Here is a 16,327-nt window from a genome sequence, read left to right as displayed (position 1 = left end):
CAATGCCCAGCAAAAAGGTATAAATTGAGCAACTGAAACATTATCCAAAAAGGATAATCCAAAAAAGAAAAAAAAGTCCCGTATTAAAAATGAATCCCCACAAAGGAGGAAGATGAGGCAGAACAATGTCTATAAGCACCAGGGGTGGGTTCTACTTATCTTTACTACCAGTTTGCAATGGGATTGCTCACGCGCTAGCCTTCTGCGCATGTGCAGAAGCTTCTGCGCATGCACAGATTGCCGATGACAATACCTGGGATGGTGGGCGGAACCTCCCACCAGTTTTACTACCGGTTCATGCGAACCGGTCTGAACCGGGGGCAACCCACCACTGATAAGCACATCTTCTGGCTTCCTTATATTGTCAACCAAGATTGTCAACTCCCACTAAAACCAGTTCTTGCTATTTTCCCACTTCCAACAATACACAAATGCAAAATTGGAAGTCAGAGGCCACGTTCTGAAAAATGACCAGATAAAAAGTTTGTTAATTTTAATAATGACTCTTGATTAAAATGAGTAAAAAAAAAAAAAAACTCTAAAATATTTTTACGTTTGTAAATTAATCGACTTCCTGCACAGAGAGACACAAAATGTGGATGAAAATTGTTCTTTTGCGAACACAAAAGTGCACAGAGACACATCTACAGGAATGCTTGTCCGCAATCACCTGCTTGGCTCTGTAAACAGCTGTAACTGAAAAAAAAAAAGCTATTTCTAAAGTTGGGAATAAGTGTGCATACCTTATTTTGAAAGCAGGGATCGATCCCCATTGTCTTCTGAATGAATTGACTTGTATCTCCATATTTACCTGTTGTTGGTCTTCCTTTTTTTCTCTTGTTAGGTTCCTACATGATAGTGGATTCTTCACACCACAGCCACGGAGAAAAAGCTCGGCTTCAGCTTCCTACCATGAAAGAGAATGATACCCACTGTATCGATTTCAGCTACCTTTTGTACAGTAAGAAAGGGACAAGCCCTGGGACTCTGAACATCTTGGTTAGGGTGAACAAAGGTCCTCTGGCAAACCCCATTTGGAATGTGACTGGCTCCACTGGCAAAGACTGGCTACGGGCAGAGCTGGCTGTCAGCACCTTCTGGCCAAATGAATACCAGGTAAGCCAAGAACAAAACAAAACAAAGAACAATGACAAGTGTTTGTATCTACTACCAGCACATACATTTCTTCACCTCCTGGCCATGCATCCTTAAGGCGCCGTTAGAAAAGGAAGATCATACTGCAGTGCAGAAATAGTGAGGAGCTGTCAATGAATATTTCAGGTGTGTTATATCTGTCAATTCCCCCGCATCTCTGGAAATGGGACCAGAAGGAACAAAGGTATTTCCAAAAGTTTAGACTATGGCATTGATAGAAATACTCACTCGTTCTCAGCAGCTACTGAGAATGGCTATCAGTGTCTTTAATAGGTGGAGATAGATTGTGGGTAGGGAACAATAGAGTAAATGATACACTCATCTCTAATAGGAATATGTCATGTGGAAGTTCTGATCAGTAAGAGAGGTATTTCGCTAATAGTTTTTAGAAAGCATTCATCCACCAGAGCCTTCTCCTCTATATTTTCCTGCTATTGTGGCTATTTGTTTATGCACACAACAAAGCAAATGCTAAGGGAAAATGAAATCTTTCCCATTTCTCGCCATCAAAAGAAATGTAGGTCAGATGCATTTGTTTACACCAGCTTTTCATTACTGTAAGATGAACCGGCTCTAAGTGCCACCTAATGGAGTGCCATTGGAAAGCCATATAATCTTGTATAGTTTCACAGAGAGAGAAAAGCTCCATCACCCTAAACTGTTTTCTTGCTTTGTGAACAGTGGGTGCTTTTTTTTTTTTTTTGGGCTGTTCTTTTGTAAGCACTTCCTTTCAAGACATGAGGTCAACACAGCTGCTTAAAAATACCAATTCCCTTCCCCCTGTGCAAAGCTGGTTTTAATGCTGTGTTTCACTACAGAATGTAGCGTGAATGTCTCCTTTGTTCAGCTGCAATTCTCTCTGACAATTCTTCAGTTGACTAACTCTGCTGGTTGCATGTTAGCCTATTGAGAGTTTAGCAAACACTCGCATAATGTCACATGTGTTTAAGACAGGATTGACAGCTATGAATTTGCTTTTAAGGGCTTCACTTGAGAAGTAAAACAAAGGCATATTTACGCCCAGCATAAACTTGATATTACAGGGAAGTAGAACCTACCATAAATAAAACAGACAAGCAGGCCTTTCTATATATACATGTGTGTGTGTGTATGTATATATCAATATATATCAGTTTTCTTTTCTTTTCGTAGGCCTTTATGTGTATTTCTCTTTAGCCAGGTTCTTCCTACATAAACCAAGATTTTTATGCAGCCCTAGTTCAGTGAAATCACAATCCACTAGTTTCTAGGCTTTTTTTAGGCAGCCAGCAAGCACCCTGCTGCCCATTGGGAGACTAAGTCTCTAGTCTCCTTAGTCTCCCAATGGGCAGCAGGGTGCTTGCTGGCTGCCTGAAAAAAAGCCTAGAAACTAGTGGATTGTGATTTCACTGAACTAGGGCTGCATAAAAATCTTGGTTTACGTAGGAAGAACCTGGCTAAAGAGAAATACAATATATATCAATATATCTCTATCTCTATCTCTATCTCTATCTATCTCTATCTCTATCTCTATCTCTATCTCTATCTCTATCTCTCTATCTATCTGTATATCTGTCTATCTATCTATCTATCTATATCTATATCTATATATCTATATCTATATATCTATATCTATAATTTATATTTGCTCTACCCCCACATGCTGGAGTAGACCAGGTGTCTCGATAGAAACACACACATACACACACACACACACACACACACTTATTTATAACAGTTTGTAAAAAAAAGTAGTAAGTCAGAGCAACATCTTTGCTAATCAGCTTCTTTAGTGCAACTTTATATATGTAGGAAGTGAGAAAGTGAATATCACCCAGGTTACACTGTCATTTTTCTCCCCCTTACCATCAAATTATTAACTTGAATAGTGAAATGTTAACTTAACTACTGATAGTTGTCTGCTAGAAAAAAAAATTAAGGCTTCCCCCCCCCCACCCTGAAAAACAAGAGCCATCAAATTGACACATATGTGAATTTCTTGTTATCATCTGTCAGAGCTTGCTTTTATCAGCATCACTGAATACAGATGAATCCTGGTGGGAAATAATGATATTAAATAAATAAAGTTCTAGGAATTTAAGGTCCTACATGAATGTATTAGAGCTTGGGTAGCAAAATGTCTTGGCAAAAACTTCGATTGTAAAACGGCAGCCCGTGTTTTATAGAGGAAAGAAAAAAATAATCTTTGTTATTAACACAACAGATTCCGGGTGGTCTGATAAGATTTAAGTATTTTGTTCAATGGAGAAAATGTTTCGTGTGATGAGAGTCATATAGGCTTCTTTCTGGTGCAGAGCCAATCTGTTTATTAATACTTGGAGCCATGCTAAGATGGATTCTATTGGTTGTGTCATGCACTACAGGTGGAATGACTTTTGCATGGCAATTCAAAATGTAGGGACTCGGTTGGCATAATTTTCCTTCCCTGTTCATTTGGTTGAGATGAAAAACTGGATTCACACTGTTCTTCCCTTAACATTGTTTTATTGCTGACAATGACTGAACTGTGCCAATGTCTTTTATTCTCTCTTGAAGTCAGAATGAGTTCAGGGCTCTCTTGAACTCAGAGATGTCTTTGCATTGCTTAAATTTGACACTGTAAACTCTGAAAAGCTAAGTATGAGATTTTTTTTTTATTGTCTGTGTGAAGCACACTTCTGAAAGGACTCCTTCCAAATGATCAGTCTTCCCTAATGTTGGGATACATGTTATCAAAGGGATTCAGAATATGTTGTAATCAAGATGGAGCCAGTGGTTAATGTTTAAAATAATTAAAAATGCTAATTAAAAACCCTAACCCTAACCCTGCTTAGTTGCAGGGCCTACTTATTTTCCATTGCACATGCCTAATTCTTACAGCAAAATTTACCAATGCATGTTGCAACATGGAGTTTTATTTCTTAGCCAGCTTGTTATAGAACTAGACAATGATTAACACTGAGAGAGAATGACTGGCCGAACATCACCCAGCTGGTTTACTCTGCCAAGGAAAGCCTGGGTTTCCTATTCCTTGTCCAATATCTTAACCATGGAACCATGATGGGTCTCTAAAGCAGTGCTTTAATAGATTAATGTTTTATGAGTATTTAATATTGTAACTTCTGCCATGAAGTTAGCAGAGGAGATTTGGAGATCAATATAGTTTTAGAGCAATAGCAATAGCACTTAGATTTATATACTGCTCCATAATACTTTATAGCACTCTCTGAATGGTTTACAACATCAGCATATTGCCCCTCGACAATCTGGGTCCTGGAAGGATGGAAGGCTGAATCAACCTTGAGTCGGTCAGGATCAAACTCTTGGCAGTGGGCAAAGTTAGCCTGCAATACTGCATTCTAACCACTGCGCCAATACAACTCCTTTATTTTTGCAACCTTCTTTTTATTGATATACAACTTGCATGGCATTATTGATTATGGTGTGCTATCGTTTTATGTATTTAGTTATTGTAATGTATCTTAATTTTAATTGTATATCACTCTAACATGTTGGGAAATAGGGCAATGTAAATATATGATAAATAAGTAAATAAATTTACATTGGAGAGTTACCTTATTTTCTGTAACAAAACAGCCACAAATATAATTCCTTTTATGATGGCAAGTTGTAACTGCTGTTGCTCTTAACTCTGATTAGAAGGTGGTGGAAACATTCTTTTGAAACAGCTTTTATCATATGACATGGCTGCCACTTCAGTGGAAAAATAGGCATCTGGTATATTTCCATTTGAGGGGAGGGAGTTCCAGAAGAGATGCTCTGTATTGTGCCAATTTCCTTGTTGAAACAAAGCTCATTGCTCCTTTGCATTAAAAAGTGCAGTACATTGTCTCTGCAGCCCATAGCATCTCATCAAAGCAAATGATGCCCCGCTTGCTCTGCTAATAACTCTGCTCTGGTAATAAATGATACGGAAGAATTCCTGCCCAGTTTAGTGTCTAGTTTAGGAGGTTTTGCACATAGTATCCCTAGATAGACAATATTGCAACAAATTGGATTGAGTAGTAGGAAATAAGAGATGAAGAAGGACAATCTAGTCAGCCAGGGCACTTTCCAGATGTAGCTGATTGATAGAAACAGAAATTAGTAATATAAAGTATACACAATAAAATAAGAAAATTAAATAGGATATGTGTACCAGCAAGATTTTGAACTGGAAAACATATGATCACAATATAGCATAAGGAATTAATTAAGCTCATTTAAGTGATGCAAAAAAAAAATAAATCCGTGGAGCTATGAGCTGAAATTGGAAACATCATGAAGGCTAAACAGAAAAGATATCTCTCCTAAATTTCAAAACAGGAAAGAGCAACGTGTTTTCAGAACAAGCTATAAAGGGATTAGCCAGGGAAAGATGAAATCTTTGGCCAGTAAGGACATATGAGAATTGATCAGGTGTATGCAAAGCAAAGGAAAAACTTTTACCCACTTCCAAGTTAATCAGTACAAATGAAAAATGAAAAAAAAAAAAAACCTGACAGGTTTAGCATTCTGATCTAAGTAGCCAAATGGATAGAAATAAGAATATTGAAATGGGAGAATGTGGCTGACTGAGGATAAGATTATAGTTGTTGGTGATAAATACTTTGGGTGAGAAAAGCCTATACCTCTTCCAAATTTTTGTACATTCATACATACATGCATGTTTATATGTCTCATGCTGTTCCTTGCACTCTGAAACAAAAGCTGCCAAACAATTCACAGTTCCTTAGCTATAACTTTTCTGTAAATAAGGACAAGTCTTTCTTCCTATGAGACATCCAAACTACTTGAGATCAGTTCATACTTGTGGTAGCAGACAAAAGCTTATTTTAAGCTTCTTCAAATATAACCACAAGTACCATCAGGCAATACATAACTGCAACCTGCTATCTGGCTTTACATAGTCTTCCTGGAAATAAGCATTACTTGGGAACACAGAAATAGAGACTCAAAGTATGTGTTTATGTAATTATCTGGACTTCTAAGAATTCCAAAATCTCCAGGAACCCTACTTGGATTTATAGTTTTTCTTCTTTGGAAAAGTTGATAATGCCAGGTGATAAATAGTATTCTCAAAAGCATTTTGTGATAATGCCTTTTTTGTTTGGAGAGTGGTTGTGGGAGGCTTAGCTGTCCATGAATCATAGCAGTTCTTTTAGCTCTGAGTCAGCTTTCTGACCCTTTAGAAAACACAGACAGACTGTACAATACATAGAATGTCTGGAGTGTTTCTCTGCTTTTGAATTTTGTTTATACTAAAGGTACAGTGCTGCACAAGGAGACTACAGGAAGGGATTAGGTTTCCCTTACTCCACATGAAGAACTTCCAGACCAGTTCAGGGCATATCAGTATGTTAAATAAAATCAGGAGCAACATGATAATATAGGAGACAACCCATGCCCTTTTGGGTCATCATTTCAGAGATATTTCCTTATCTAAATCGAGAAAGAGAATGATCCCAAAAGTCGTGGGAGCAGGAGCAACCTCCCCATTGAGATTCCTTGAGGGAATCTGACAGGGAGCATCGGAAATCTCCTTTCCTTTCCCTAATCCTTCCAGCAGGTAAGTGGCTGCTGCTGAGTAAAGAAGGGAGCGAGGGATTGTGAGATTGACTGGGAAACTGTAATGGAATGTGAAAATAAGATCACACTATCACATCGGTAGCCCAGCTACGCCGCAGCAGCCAGTAGTACTGAAGCAGCCACGGTTTCCTTGGGAGTTCTGGGACTCAGATTTTGGATCCTTTCTGTAGGCTCTTTGAGGTACCTGGGTTGAAAAAGATGTTGTTGTATGATTCATCATTTTGCCCAGTTAAAGGTCACGACAATGAAATGTTTAGTATATATAAATAATTACCAATATTAATGTATACAATTTAAGTAAAAAGCAAAGGACATAACACATGACTGAATATCATAGTGTAAAATGTCTAGAACTGAACCTGTATAGAAGCAACATGTGCAAATAGCAATAGCACTTATATACCACTTCACAGTGCTTTAAGAGGGTTTTACAGAGTCAGCATATTGCCCCCAACAATCTGGATCCTCATTTTATCCACTTCGGAAGGCTGAGTCAACCTTGAACCTGGTGAGATTCGACTTGCCAAATTGCAGTCAGCTGGCAGTCAGCAGAAGTAGCCTGCAGTACTGCATTCTAACCACTGTGCCACCATGGTTCATTAACTTTAAGTAAAGTTAAGAAGAGTCTAACTGTAAAGTGTAAAAGCATAAAGTGTAAAATTGAAGACAATGTGATGTAGTGGTTAAGGCATAAGGCTAGAAACCAGGAGAGTGGAACCACATGAAGCCAGCTGGCTGACTTTGGATCAGTCACTCTTTTTCAGCTGTAGGAAGGAGGCAGTGGTAATCCACTTCTGAATCTTGCAAAACAACAACAACAACAACTTGCAAGGACCTACCCGGACAGTTACCATGAGTGAACAATGACTCAAAGGCACACACATATATGAAGGAAATAAACCTTTGATTTTGTGAACCAGACTTGTTTATCAATTGTGAGGATTAAAATATTTGGTCTTACATCTCACATATACTATACACACAATGGTAGAGAAAGCTACCTAATAGAGCTGAAAAAAGGAAGAAAGGAATGCATTCTGAGACCATACAGAATGATACTTACAATCCTTCCAGACAAAAATCCATTCCTGTTGATTCCATGATTTCTGCATTTCAACAATACTGTTTCAAGAACAGTGACATTTGTTCAATAATGTTATTGAAGATTATATTATACTGTTATAAGATTATATTATTATTATAAATAAAATGAATACAATTGTATGAAGAGAGAAATTTTCTTCTTCATGCAGTTATGTTTTGTTAAAGACCTAAGAGATAGGAATGGGGGCAAATCTATTGCAGATAGCTAACAAATACAAATCAGTTGGTTTATATGCCATATTTGCTCAAAGGAAAGTTGACTCCACATTTAAGATGGCACCCCAAAAGAAGGTAGAAAGAAACCATAAACAGTCAAAAGTCCAATGTGTTGTTAAGAGACAGATATATTTCTTCCCTCCCCACTCCTCCCTTTCCTATGCCTTAAATAAATGGAGAATCTACATTTTTAAAAGTAGCATAGTCTGGGAACAAATGAAATTAATATTAATTGGATAAAAAGCTGATGATTAAATCAGCTGCCAATAAATAAGATGTATGATATAAATGATTAATTATCCTGTATAGAATATATAAAAATGTATAGAAGTATAGTATAAGTACATAGTCCTATGCAGATTCCCTTCCCTCTTTCCAAATGGAAAAAATGAAGAAAAGCAAATCAAGATAAATATGGGGAAAAGTAAGAGAGGACGAGGAGGAGAGGGAGATGGAAAGGAAGAAGGAGAAGATACTTTATTGGCGAAATGTGATTGGACACCCAAGGAATTTGTCTCCGGTGCATAAGCTCTCAGTGAGTATACAAACAACAAAGTAATATAATCATAAAATATCAATAGGAGAAGGTAATAGGAAAAATGAGAAGGATACTAGTAATTCAGCTCTTCTATATGCAAATATCCTTAGGCATAAGACAGTACTGTGGTAATTAGGTATTTAGTAATGTGATGGCACAAGGGGAAAAAAATGTCCCTGTGTCTAGATATTTTGGCATGCAATGCCCTGTAGCAGCATCCTGGGGGGAGGAGTTGAAGCAGTTTTATATCTGACATGTGAGAGGACAAGGTAAAGGAAGAAAGTGATGATAAGGCCAGAGGAAGAATGTGAAGGAAAGAAGAGTGCCTTTAGTTCTTAAGAAGAGAGATGTCTATTATTAGGAAAAAAATTCCTCTCCAGTGGTGACTAATTTTCAAATGTATCCACATTTTTCAGCAGGGATGCTTACCGTTATTTAGTGCTCTCTGCTCATTGCTTTATTTTCAGCAATTTATATTTTCATCAAAGATAAGGATCCATTCAGTGAAGGGGCAGGGGAATCAATCTGACAGCTAAATATGGCAATTTAATATGTAAGTGGATGGCCTGAATTATTCTCTATCCCAAGCAATTCAAGATATGGCAGATTCCCAGCATTTCTCAGCAATACTCTGAAAAAAAGGCCACACAAGACAAATAACACACTTGAAAACCTATTTCAAAGGAAACAGTATTTACTTCTGCTTTTGCTCATGTCCCTCTTTTTTTTAAAGCGGTTGCAACGTTCAGTATTTTTCTGGGTGATGGAAAATGCAGGTTATTTATACAGATTTCCTTCTGGAAACAAAAATGTTGGCCTTGTAATTGTATAAAAAAACAAGGAAATGAAATGAAAGAAAAATGATGGGACACACAGCTGGAGACTTGCTCTTTGTAGTTTATAAAAGTATCATTTCTAGTAAAACAGCAGGACACATGAAAGGGAGTAATTATCTCAATTGATAAGCAGAACTATTTGTTTTGTAGTTGAGGGTGACTGAAGGAAGAACACCCATCAGCCTAGATGCTAGGATACTTCTGGCTGTTCTCTTCCTTTTATTCTTTTTGGATAATACAGAGTTATTTTATGTCAGAACAGGTTCAAGAACAAAGCTTAGATGCTAAAACTGACTTTCATTAACTGGGCCAATTATAAGTTTATCTTCTTTTAAAGTATCTCTGCACAATACAGTAATTGTTTACATTAAAGTTGAAATGATTAAATGAACCTTGAATTCTTTGGAGGAGATATGCCTTTAAGAAACAGAAGAATATTTTATTCAGTCTATGGCCAGTGAGAGAACCTTTGTTCTGGCAACTTTTAGGTATGGTTGGCAGAATGACTCCTGGATAAAAGTTAATATGCACGAATGACATGTGGTAAAGCAATATTGACTTCCTCAGAGGATGGAAGGGCTGCAGGCTGCTTAAAAAGGATTGTTCATGACCAGTGGTGGGATTCAGCCAGTTCGCACCAGTTCATGTGAACCGGTTGTTAAATCACCCACCCCCTGCTATCAAAGTGGATCCTGGGCGCAGCGCTGCAGTGGAGAAATGGGAAATGGAGAGGTTTGCATGAGGGAAAGAGGAGGCTGTTTTTCCTCTTTCTTCTCTCTGCTCCACCTCCTTCCCTCGTGCTGGCTGCTCCGTTTCCTATTTCTCCATTGCAGAGCAGTGCAGCACCCAGGATCTACTTTGATAGCGGTGTGTGTGTGTGTGTGTGTGTGTGTGTGTGTGTGTTAATTTAACAATCATTTCGCCCAGGGTCAGGTTGGCCATCGTGAACCGGTTGTTAAATTATTGGAATCCCATCACAGTTCATAACCCATAGACTCTCTGTGTTTCTATCAGGTCACGTAAAAAGCTTCAGCTCCTCCAGGTTCAGACTTTCCAAAGAGTTTGAAATGGTTGGTTTATAAGAGCCATGGTGGCGCAGTGGTTAGAATGCAGTACTGCAGGCTACTTCTGCTGACTGCTGACTGCCTGCAGTTCGGCAGTTTGATTCTCACCGGCTCAAGGTTGTCTCAGCCTTCCATCCTTCCGAGGTCAGTAAAATGAGGGCCCAGATTATTGGGGGCAATATACTGACTCTGTAAACTGCTTAGAGAGGGCTGTAAAGCACTGTGATGTGGTATTGCTGTACTATTGCTGTATACCCGCAATAGGATAAAAGCAATCTGCCTGGAGATAGCTAGTGCTTGGATTAGACTACTAGTATCTGTCCCCTGGCTGGGGCAGTCTATTGAAAGATGCTTGGAAACTACAGCTCATACAGAATATGGCAACAGTGGAATTCTAAACTGTGGCTTGTCTCATGTGAACTTGCTGATATGACATGGTTATTAGCGAAGACATTGCTCTGGATACTGCTCCATAACCAGTAGAGAATAGGGACTTTTCAGTGATGGCACATAGAGGGTTAAATTTTCTAAAAGGGCTATGTTGCTTGGAAATGGGAAAGTTACTATTACACTTTTTTACCTGATCCATCTGTGGCATAATTCTTCTAAGATGTGTAAATCAGATTGCTCAGAACGCTATAGCATATGAGTAGTAAAAACCAACAAAACAAATGCTTCCTTCCCAAAGAGTAACCTATATTCTCCCAGAGCCCCTCTGGAAATTGCTCAAAATACTGTCTCATTCATTTGAGACTCTTGTCAACATATGGATGCAAAACTTTGTGGTGGAGGTACTAAAAATTGGCAGCAGAGGACAATAGTTGTTCTCCTGAAAATGCAAAAACAAAACAAAACAAAAAGCCTAAGGGAACTGCCAGGAGCCTGTGGACTGTGGGTTGAGTGCCTGTCTCTAATTTGTAGCCATCAAGAGGAATTTGTCAGTTTCTCTTGGCTAGTAGTGGCAAAGATCAAAAGGTAAGTGGTAGGCTTAATAATAACAACCCCTTTCTTGCCATCTTCCAGCTGTAACATCATGCTGCCTTACTAAACTGAACTAAGTTCTTGGTGGGTTTGTTGTCAGTTTACTCCGTATGTCCTTAAGGAAGATTACTAAGGGTTGCACAAAGTGACTGCAGTCTGACAGGCTTCATGTGGCCCATTAAACATCTTTGGGCACATCTCTAACAGTGTAACTAATTACCCTGCTGCTAAGATGCACAAAGCCTGCAGGAAATTTCTCTTTGGGCGCAGTCATTCATTCAATCAGAACTTGCAGGCTACTTAATTACCTGCAGCTGTGCCATGAGATCAAACTCTTTTTTCTTTTCTTTTTTAAACAGGTCAGGCCAAGCTGCTGGTTACTATTCCTTTAGAAAAAACACTTTGTGACTATAAGCTCTGTAAAACAAGTGACCCCTGCTAGTTTTTTTTTTTTTTTAATTTTTTTTGGAACAATTTTGTTTTCATTCTAGAAACATGTGCATATTTATTCTGGATCAGTGAGAAGATGATAAAAATACTATGGCATCTTAGAATGGGGCTCACTGTTTTGATTTTACTTTTCTTGGCCTTTGCTGTGTCTGTTCTATGCTGAAAATGATAGAACCTGGATTTTTTTTATATTTGGTTTTGAGAAGTGATGCGTTAATAATTTTTGTGCTTTCCTTAGAGTGTCAACTTTAATTGTTACTGTTTACCATGCTAAATGCATTGTGTTTCTTCTCTATACTTTGTTCCAGTATAAAGGTGTGCTCTCCTCCCCTCTCCTTTCTCAATTACAGTGACGTTAAGAGCATTCCAAAGATTCTTAAAGTATTCATACTAATTTGTTGTTTGTTTTTGTAGCTCTTTGGGGTTTAAATCATATTTTGAAAACAGAATCAAGCTTTTTGATACAATTTAATATGATAGTGAACCACTGCATAATAAGCCTCTCTTAAAACTGAAAGCATCAAAACAAAGATTGGTAATTAAAATTGAATTTTTTAAAACGTAATGCAATTTGGTTGATCCGTTCTTTGGAAACATCAGGTAAAATAAGTCCAACTGGTTATAAAATAGATGCAATTAGTAAGTGACAGAATGCCAAAAAATCAAGAATGACACATGATTCTTCCAAGCCGAGCTCTTTATTTCACCCTTATAGACAAAATCTTGCCAGACTGAGTATTTTACTGTATGCATCTACATTATACTCTGTGAACTATGAGGAAGGAGCTGCCTTCACTCTCCTTCTCTCAGGTAACATTCAGATTGAGTTACTTACTCCTCTGGAATGCACCCCCTTCCTCCTGGGAATCTACTTCCTTACTTCATTCCATCACAACAAGTTAAAAGGAATAAAAATAAACGATGTTTGAGAGGAGTGTTAAGGAAACCAGAACTTATCACTCTTGCAGCTCTCTGTACTGAATGTTGAGTAGATTGAATTCCCTACTGAAAAGTTTCTATCTTTTGTACTTTTAAAAAACATGTTATTTCTTGTTTCACTTCTGAGTCTTTTAATATCTACCTGCTTATTTATTTATTGTCAATTTGGCTGAGATGGGGACCAAACTACAAATCTTGTTGACTAGAGTAATAGGCTTTCAAGCTGTGAAAATACAGATTTTATTATGGTTTTTTTTTAAAAAAAAAAATGGAGTAAACCATAAAGAAGTTTGAAGTGGAGAGTGTCATCCTCTATGTGACATCTCACTAGAAATTTTTAATTATTGAGCCTATCCTTCTTATCTCTTTAAAAAGTAATACTAGGACGAAGAATTGGAGAAAGTCACGAAATACAAAGACTTGCAAATAGAAATAAAGTGTCTTACGGCAAAAGAAAGCAAAGATAGTACCAATAATAATAGGCCACCTTGGGTACAATCCCAAAACAGCTGGAGCATGACTTGAACATCATGGACATTGACAAAAATCAATCGACAATTGGCAGTCAACTGGCAATAATTGACAAAAATCAATCAATTACAGAAGGCAGCTTTACTTAGAACAGTTTACAATCTGCAACAATACCTTTATTTAATATAAATAAAAACAATATCTGCCTTGTCCAGATCCTTAGGAAGGTCTTAATAAGTGGATAAAAATGCCAAATCCAGTCTAAACATCTGATTGTCCTATTGTAATAATATATTAAATTTATATGCTGCCAGCCACTCAGCCATGCACAAAGTAATAGATGGTTGTTGAACATCTAGCTTTGGCATGACAACATACATTTCTTCAGAATAGCACTAACCATTCACAAAAGTTTTTTTTTTAATATAAAAATTGGATTTCATATCTGTGTTTCATAACATTTTGCAAATACAGACTGTGTATGCACTGATAAAGGAAAACACAGTTTTGTCTTTGTCCCAATACAAAGAATAATTGCCAAGAGTGAAAGGTATTTTCAAAGGCACCCTAGTTATTAAAAAGAATTACTGCAAGTTATTTAATGATTGTTCTAAAGCTTTAGTCTGACCAAAATAAGTGAAATAATGCTACCAAATTAAGAATGAATATATAGTGATTATAGGTAAGTGAAGTGGAAATTTTAGGGAACAAGGTATTATGTTGAGCTATTGATCACTTTGTTGATTTTATTTATTTTTATTACTAAATTTATTTGCCACCTATCTTGCCGCAGGGATATTCTGGATGGCTTACAACAGTAGAATGTAAAACGATATATATAAAAATATAAATATAGCAATAGTAAAACAATGAAGATAAACAAATAATGAAAATACAGCAATATGTGAATTAAAAGATGGGCAAAGAGGGAGAAGGATGCATGGGGGGAGGAAAGTTGGGATCTGCTATTAATCTAATAGCCACCTCCAATGTGGTACTCTTTCATTGGGTCTTCAGGCCAACTGGGAGAGCCAGTCTGGAAAGGGCAGGAGGGTGGGGGCCTCACCTGGCGGTGGGATAGAATGTTCCAGAGGGATGGTATGGAAGAGAATGCTCTTCTCCTGGATCCTGCCAGGGGACTGGTTCTGGTTCTGATTGTCTTTATGGATTTGATTTTTCTTTATCCATGGGAAAACACATATATGAATTGTGAAGAACCACCAGTAAGCATAGAGATAATCTGGTTCTCAAAAAATGTTTCCTTTCAAAGGAGATCCTTCAGGGCTCAAAAAGATGGCTGTGAAAATATCTACAGACCCCTCACATCCTGGACATAAATTGTTTCAACTTCTACCCTCAAAAAGACACTATAGAACACTGCACACCAAAACAACTAAACACAAGGAAAGTTGTTTCCCAAATACCATCACCCTGCTTAACAACTAATTCTCACAACACTGTCAAATAATTTACTAAGACTGTATTACTATTATTCTTCTCTTCCTTATTAATATCTATCTCTTCCCACTTATTACTATAACCATGTAGCTTGTATCTTTCAATTTATATTGTTTTTATTTGTTTCCTAGTACGATTTGATAGCTTATTAATAACCTTGACTATCATTAAGTGTTGTATCTTTTTATTCTTGATGAATGTATTTTATTCTCCTTATGTACACTGAGAGCATGTACACCAAAGACAAATTCCTTGTGTGTCCAATCACACTTGGCCAATAAAGAATGCCATGCCATGCCATGCCATGCCATGCCATGCCATGCCATGCCATGCCATGCCATTCCATTCCATTCCATTCCATTCCATTCCATTCCATTCCATTCTATTCTATTCTATTCTATTCTATTCTATTCTATTCTATTCTATTCTATTCTATTCTATTCTATCCTTATGGCATTGTGCAGAATTTTGAGCTTATTTGCATACCTATATTAGAACATTCCATTAACTCCACTATCAGAAGTCAATTTTTAAAAGAATTGAAATCTATACTTAGCTTAGCTACCTCTTCAAAAAAATGTTATTCTTCTACGGAGACCTCTATATTAATCATCTTATGCCATATAGAGAAGAAAGGGGAAAAGATCATTAGACTTAGGGAAGATCCAACTCTTGAACTGTCCTGTAACCATGAATCATAAAAACAGATTGTCAGTAGGAAATACTGTATATATTTGCATCAGAGTGATGGACTATCTCCCTCAGTCCCTTATAGGATAGCTGTCTAGTAGGGAACTGTTAATACTGTATTTCCATATCAAATAAGATTTTTAAATCGATTAACATATTCCTTCTGTATCTGATAGGGTAGCAGTTTAGGTTAATAGTTCAATTTACATAGGACAACAATCCTCTTTTACCTGAAATCCAAAGGTGATTACAGTATGGGACGCCAAAACTGTTTTCCTATAGTAGTTCTTCCACTTTTTTGTTCAAAAATATTAAGTTCCTAGAAATTTTATGCCAACAAATTATGCTAAGGAGATTTTAATGTAGAGGCCTTTCAACCAGACCTTCATTTTTTATTTTATTTTTTTTAATTCGTTGTTCTATCCTGAAAACAATCATACAAAGCAAGTCTACTTAACTGTTGCCATTGCCAGGTGTATTTAGTGGAGAGCAAGATTTGTTTCTTGACATTGAAATCATGATGGCCTTTCATTTTTTTTGTTTTCACAGTGGGACATATGCAAGCATTAACTGTGTGAAAATGTTGGTAGAAGCAACTTTTGTAGATTAGCTTCACTCCATTTCTCATTTTAGTAACCTTGGGTTTATTTTGACTTTATCAAAAATATCTGCATGAAAACCCATAAGGCATTCTGTATAAATTTTTCTTGACGTACACAATTTATAAGAAACATTTCTTATATCCATTTTTGTCTGCCCTTTTGTGTATTTCTATTTTTGTGTCTATTTTTGAGCTGCAAATCACTTTACAGTGTAATCATTTATTTAATATATGTCTATTCTCAAAATAGTATGCA

At 37.1% G+C, this 16,327-nt stretch overlaps 1 protein-coding gene across 13 annotated transcripts in view; it reads left to right on the top strand.

Moving 5' to 3' along the window:
• The window catches only part of PTPRK (protein tyrosine phosphatase receptor type K), a 393,200-nt gene that overhangs the window by 121,538 nt on the left and 255,335 nt on the right, over nucleotides 1–16,327 (top strand). For all 13 annotated transcript variants that reach the window (XM_034418777.3, XM_087882792.1, XM_087882790.1 and 10 more), the window contains exon 3: nucleotides 845–1,116. In XM_034418777.3, coding sequence (XP_034274668.1) covers nucleotides 845–1,116 — 272 coding nt within the window. The remainder of the gene's footprint in view (nucleotides 1–844; nucleotides 1,117–16,327) is intronic.

This window comes from Pantherophis guttatus, chromosome 1 (assembly GCF_059756535.1).
Source record: "Pantherophis guttatus breed Tessera chromosome 1, ASM5975653v1, whole genome shotgun sequence".
Lineage (NCBI taxonomy): Eukaryota > Metazoa > Chordata > Lepidosauria > Squamata > Colubridae > Pantherophis > Pantherophis guttatus.
Note: the sequence above shows the minus strand (reverse complement) of the source record. Positions and strands in the feature narration are given on the sequence as shown.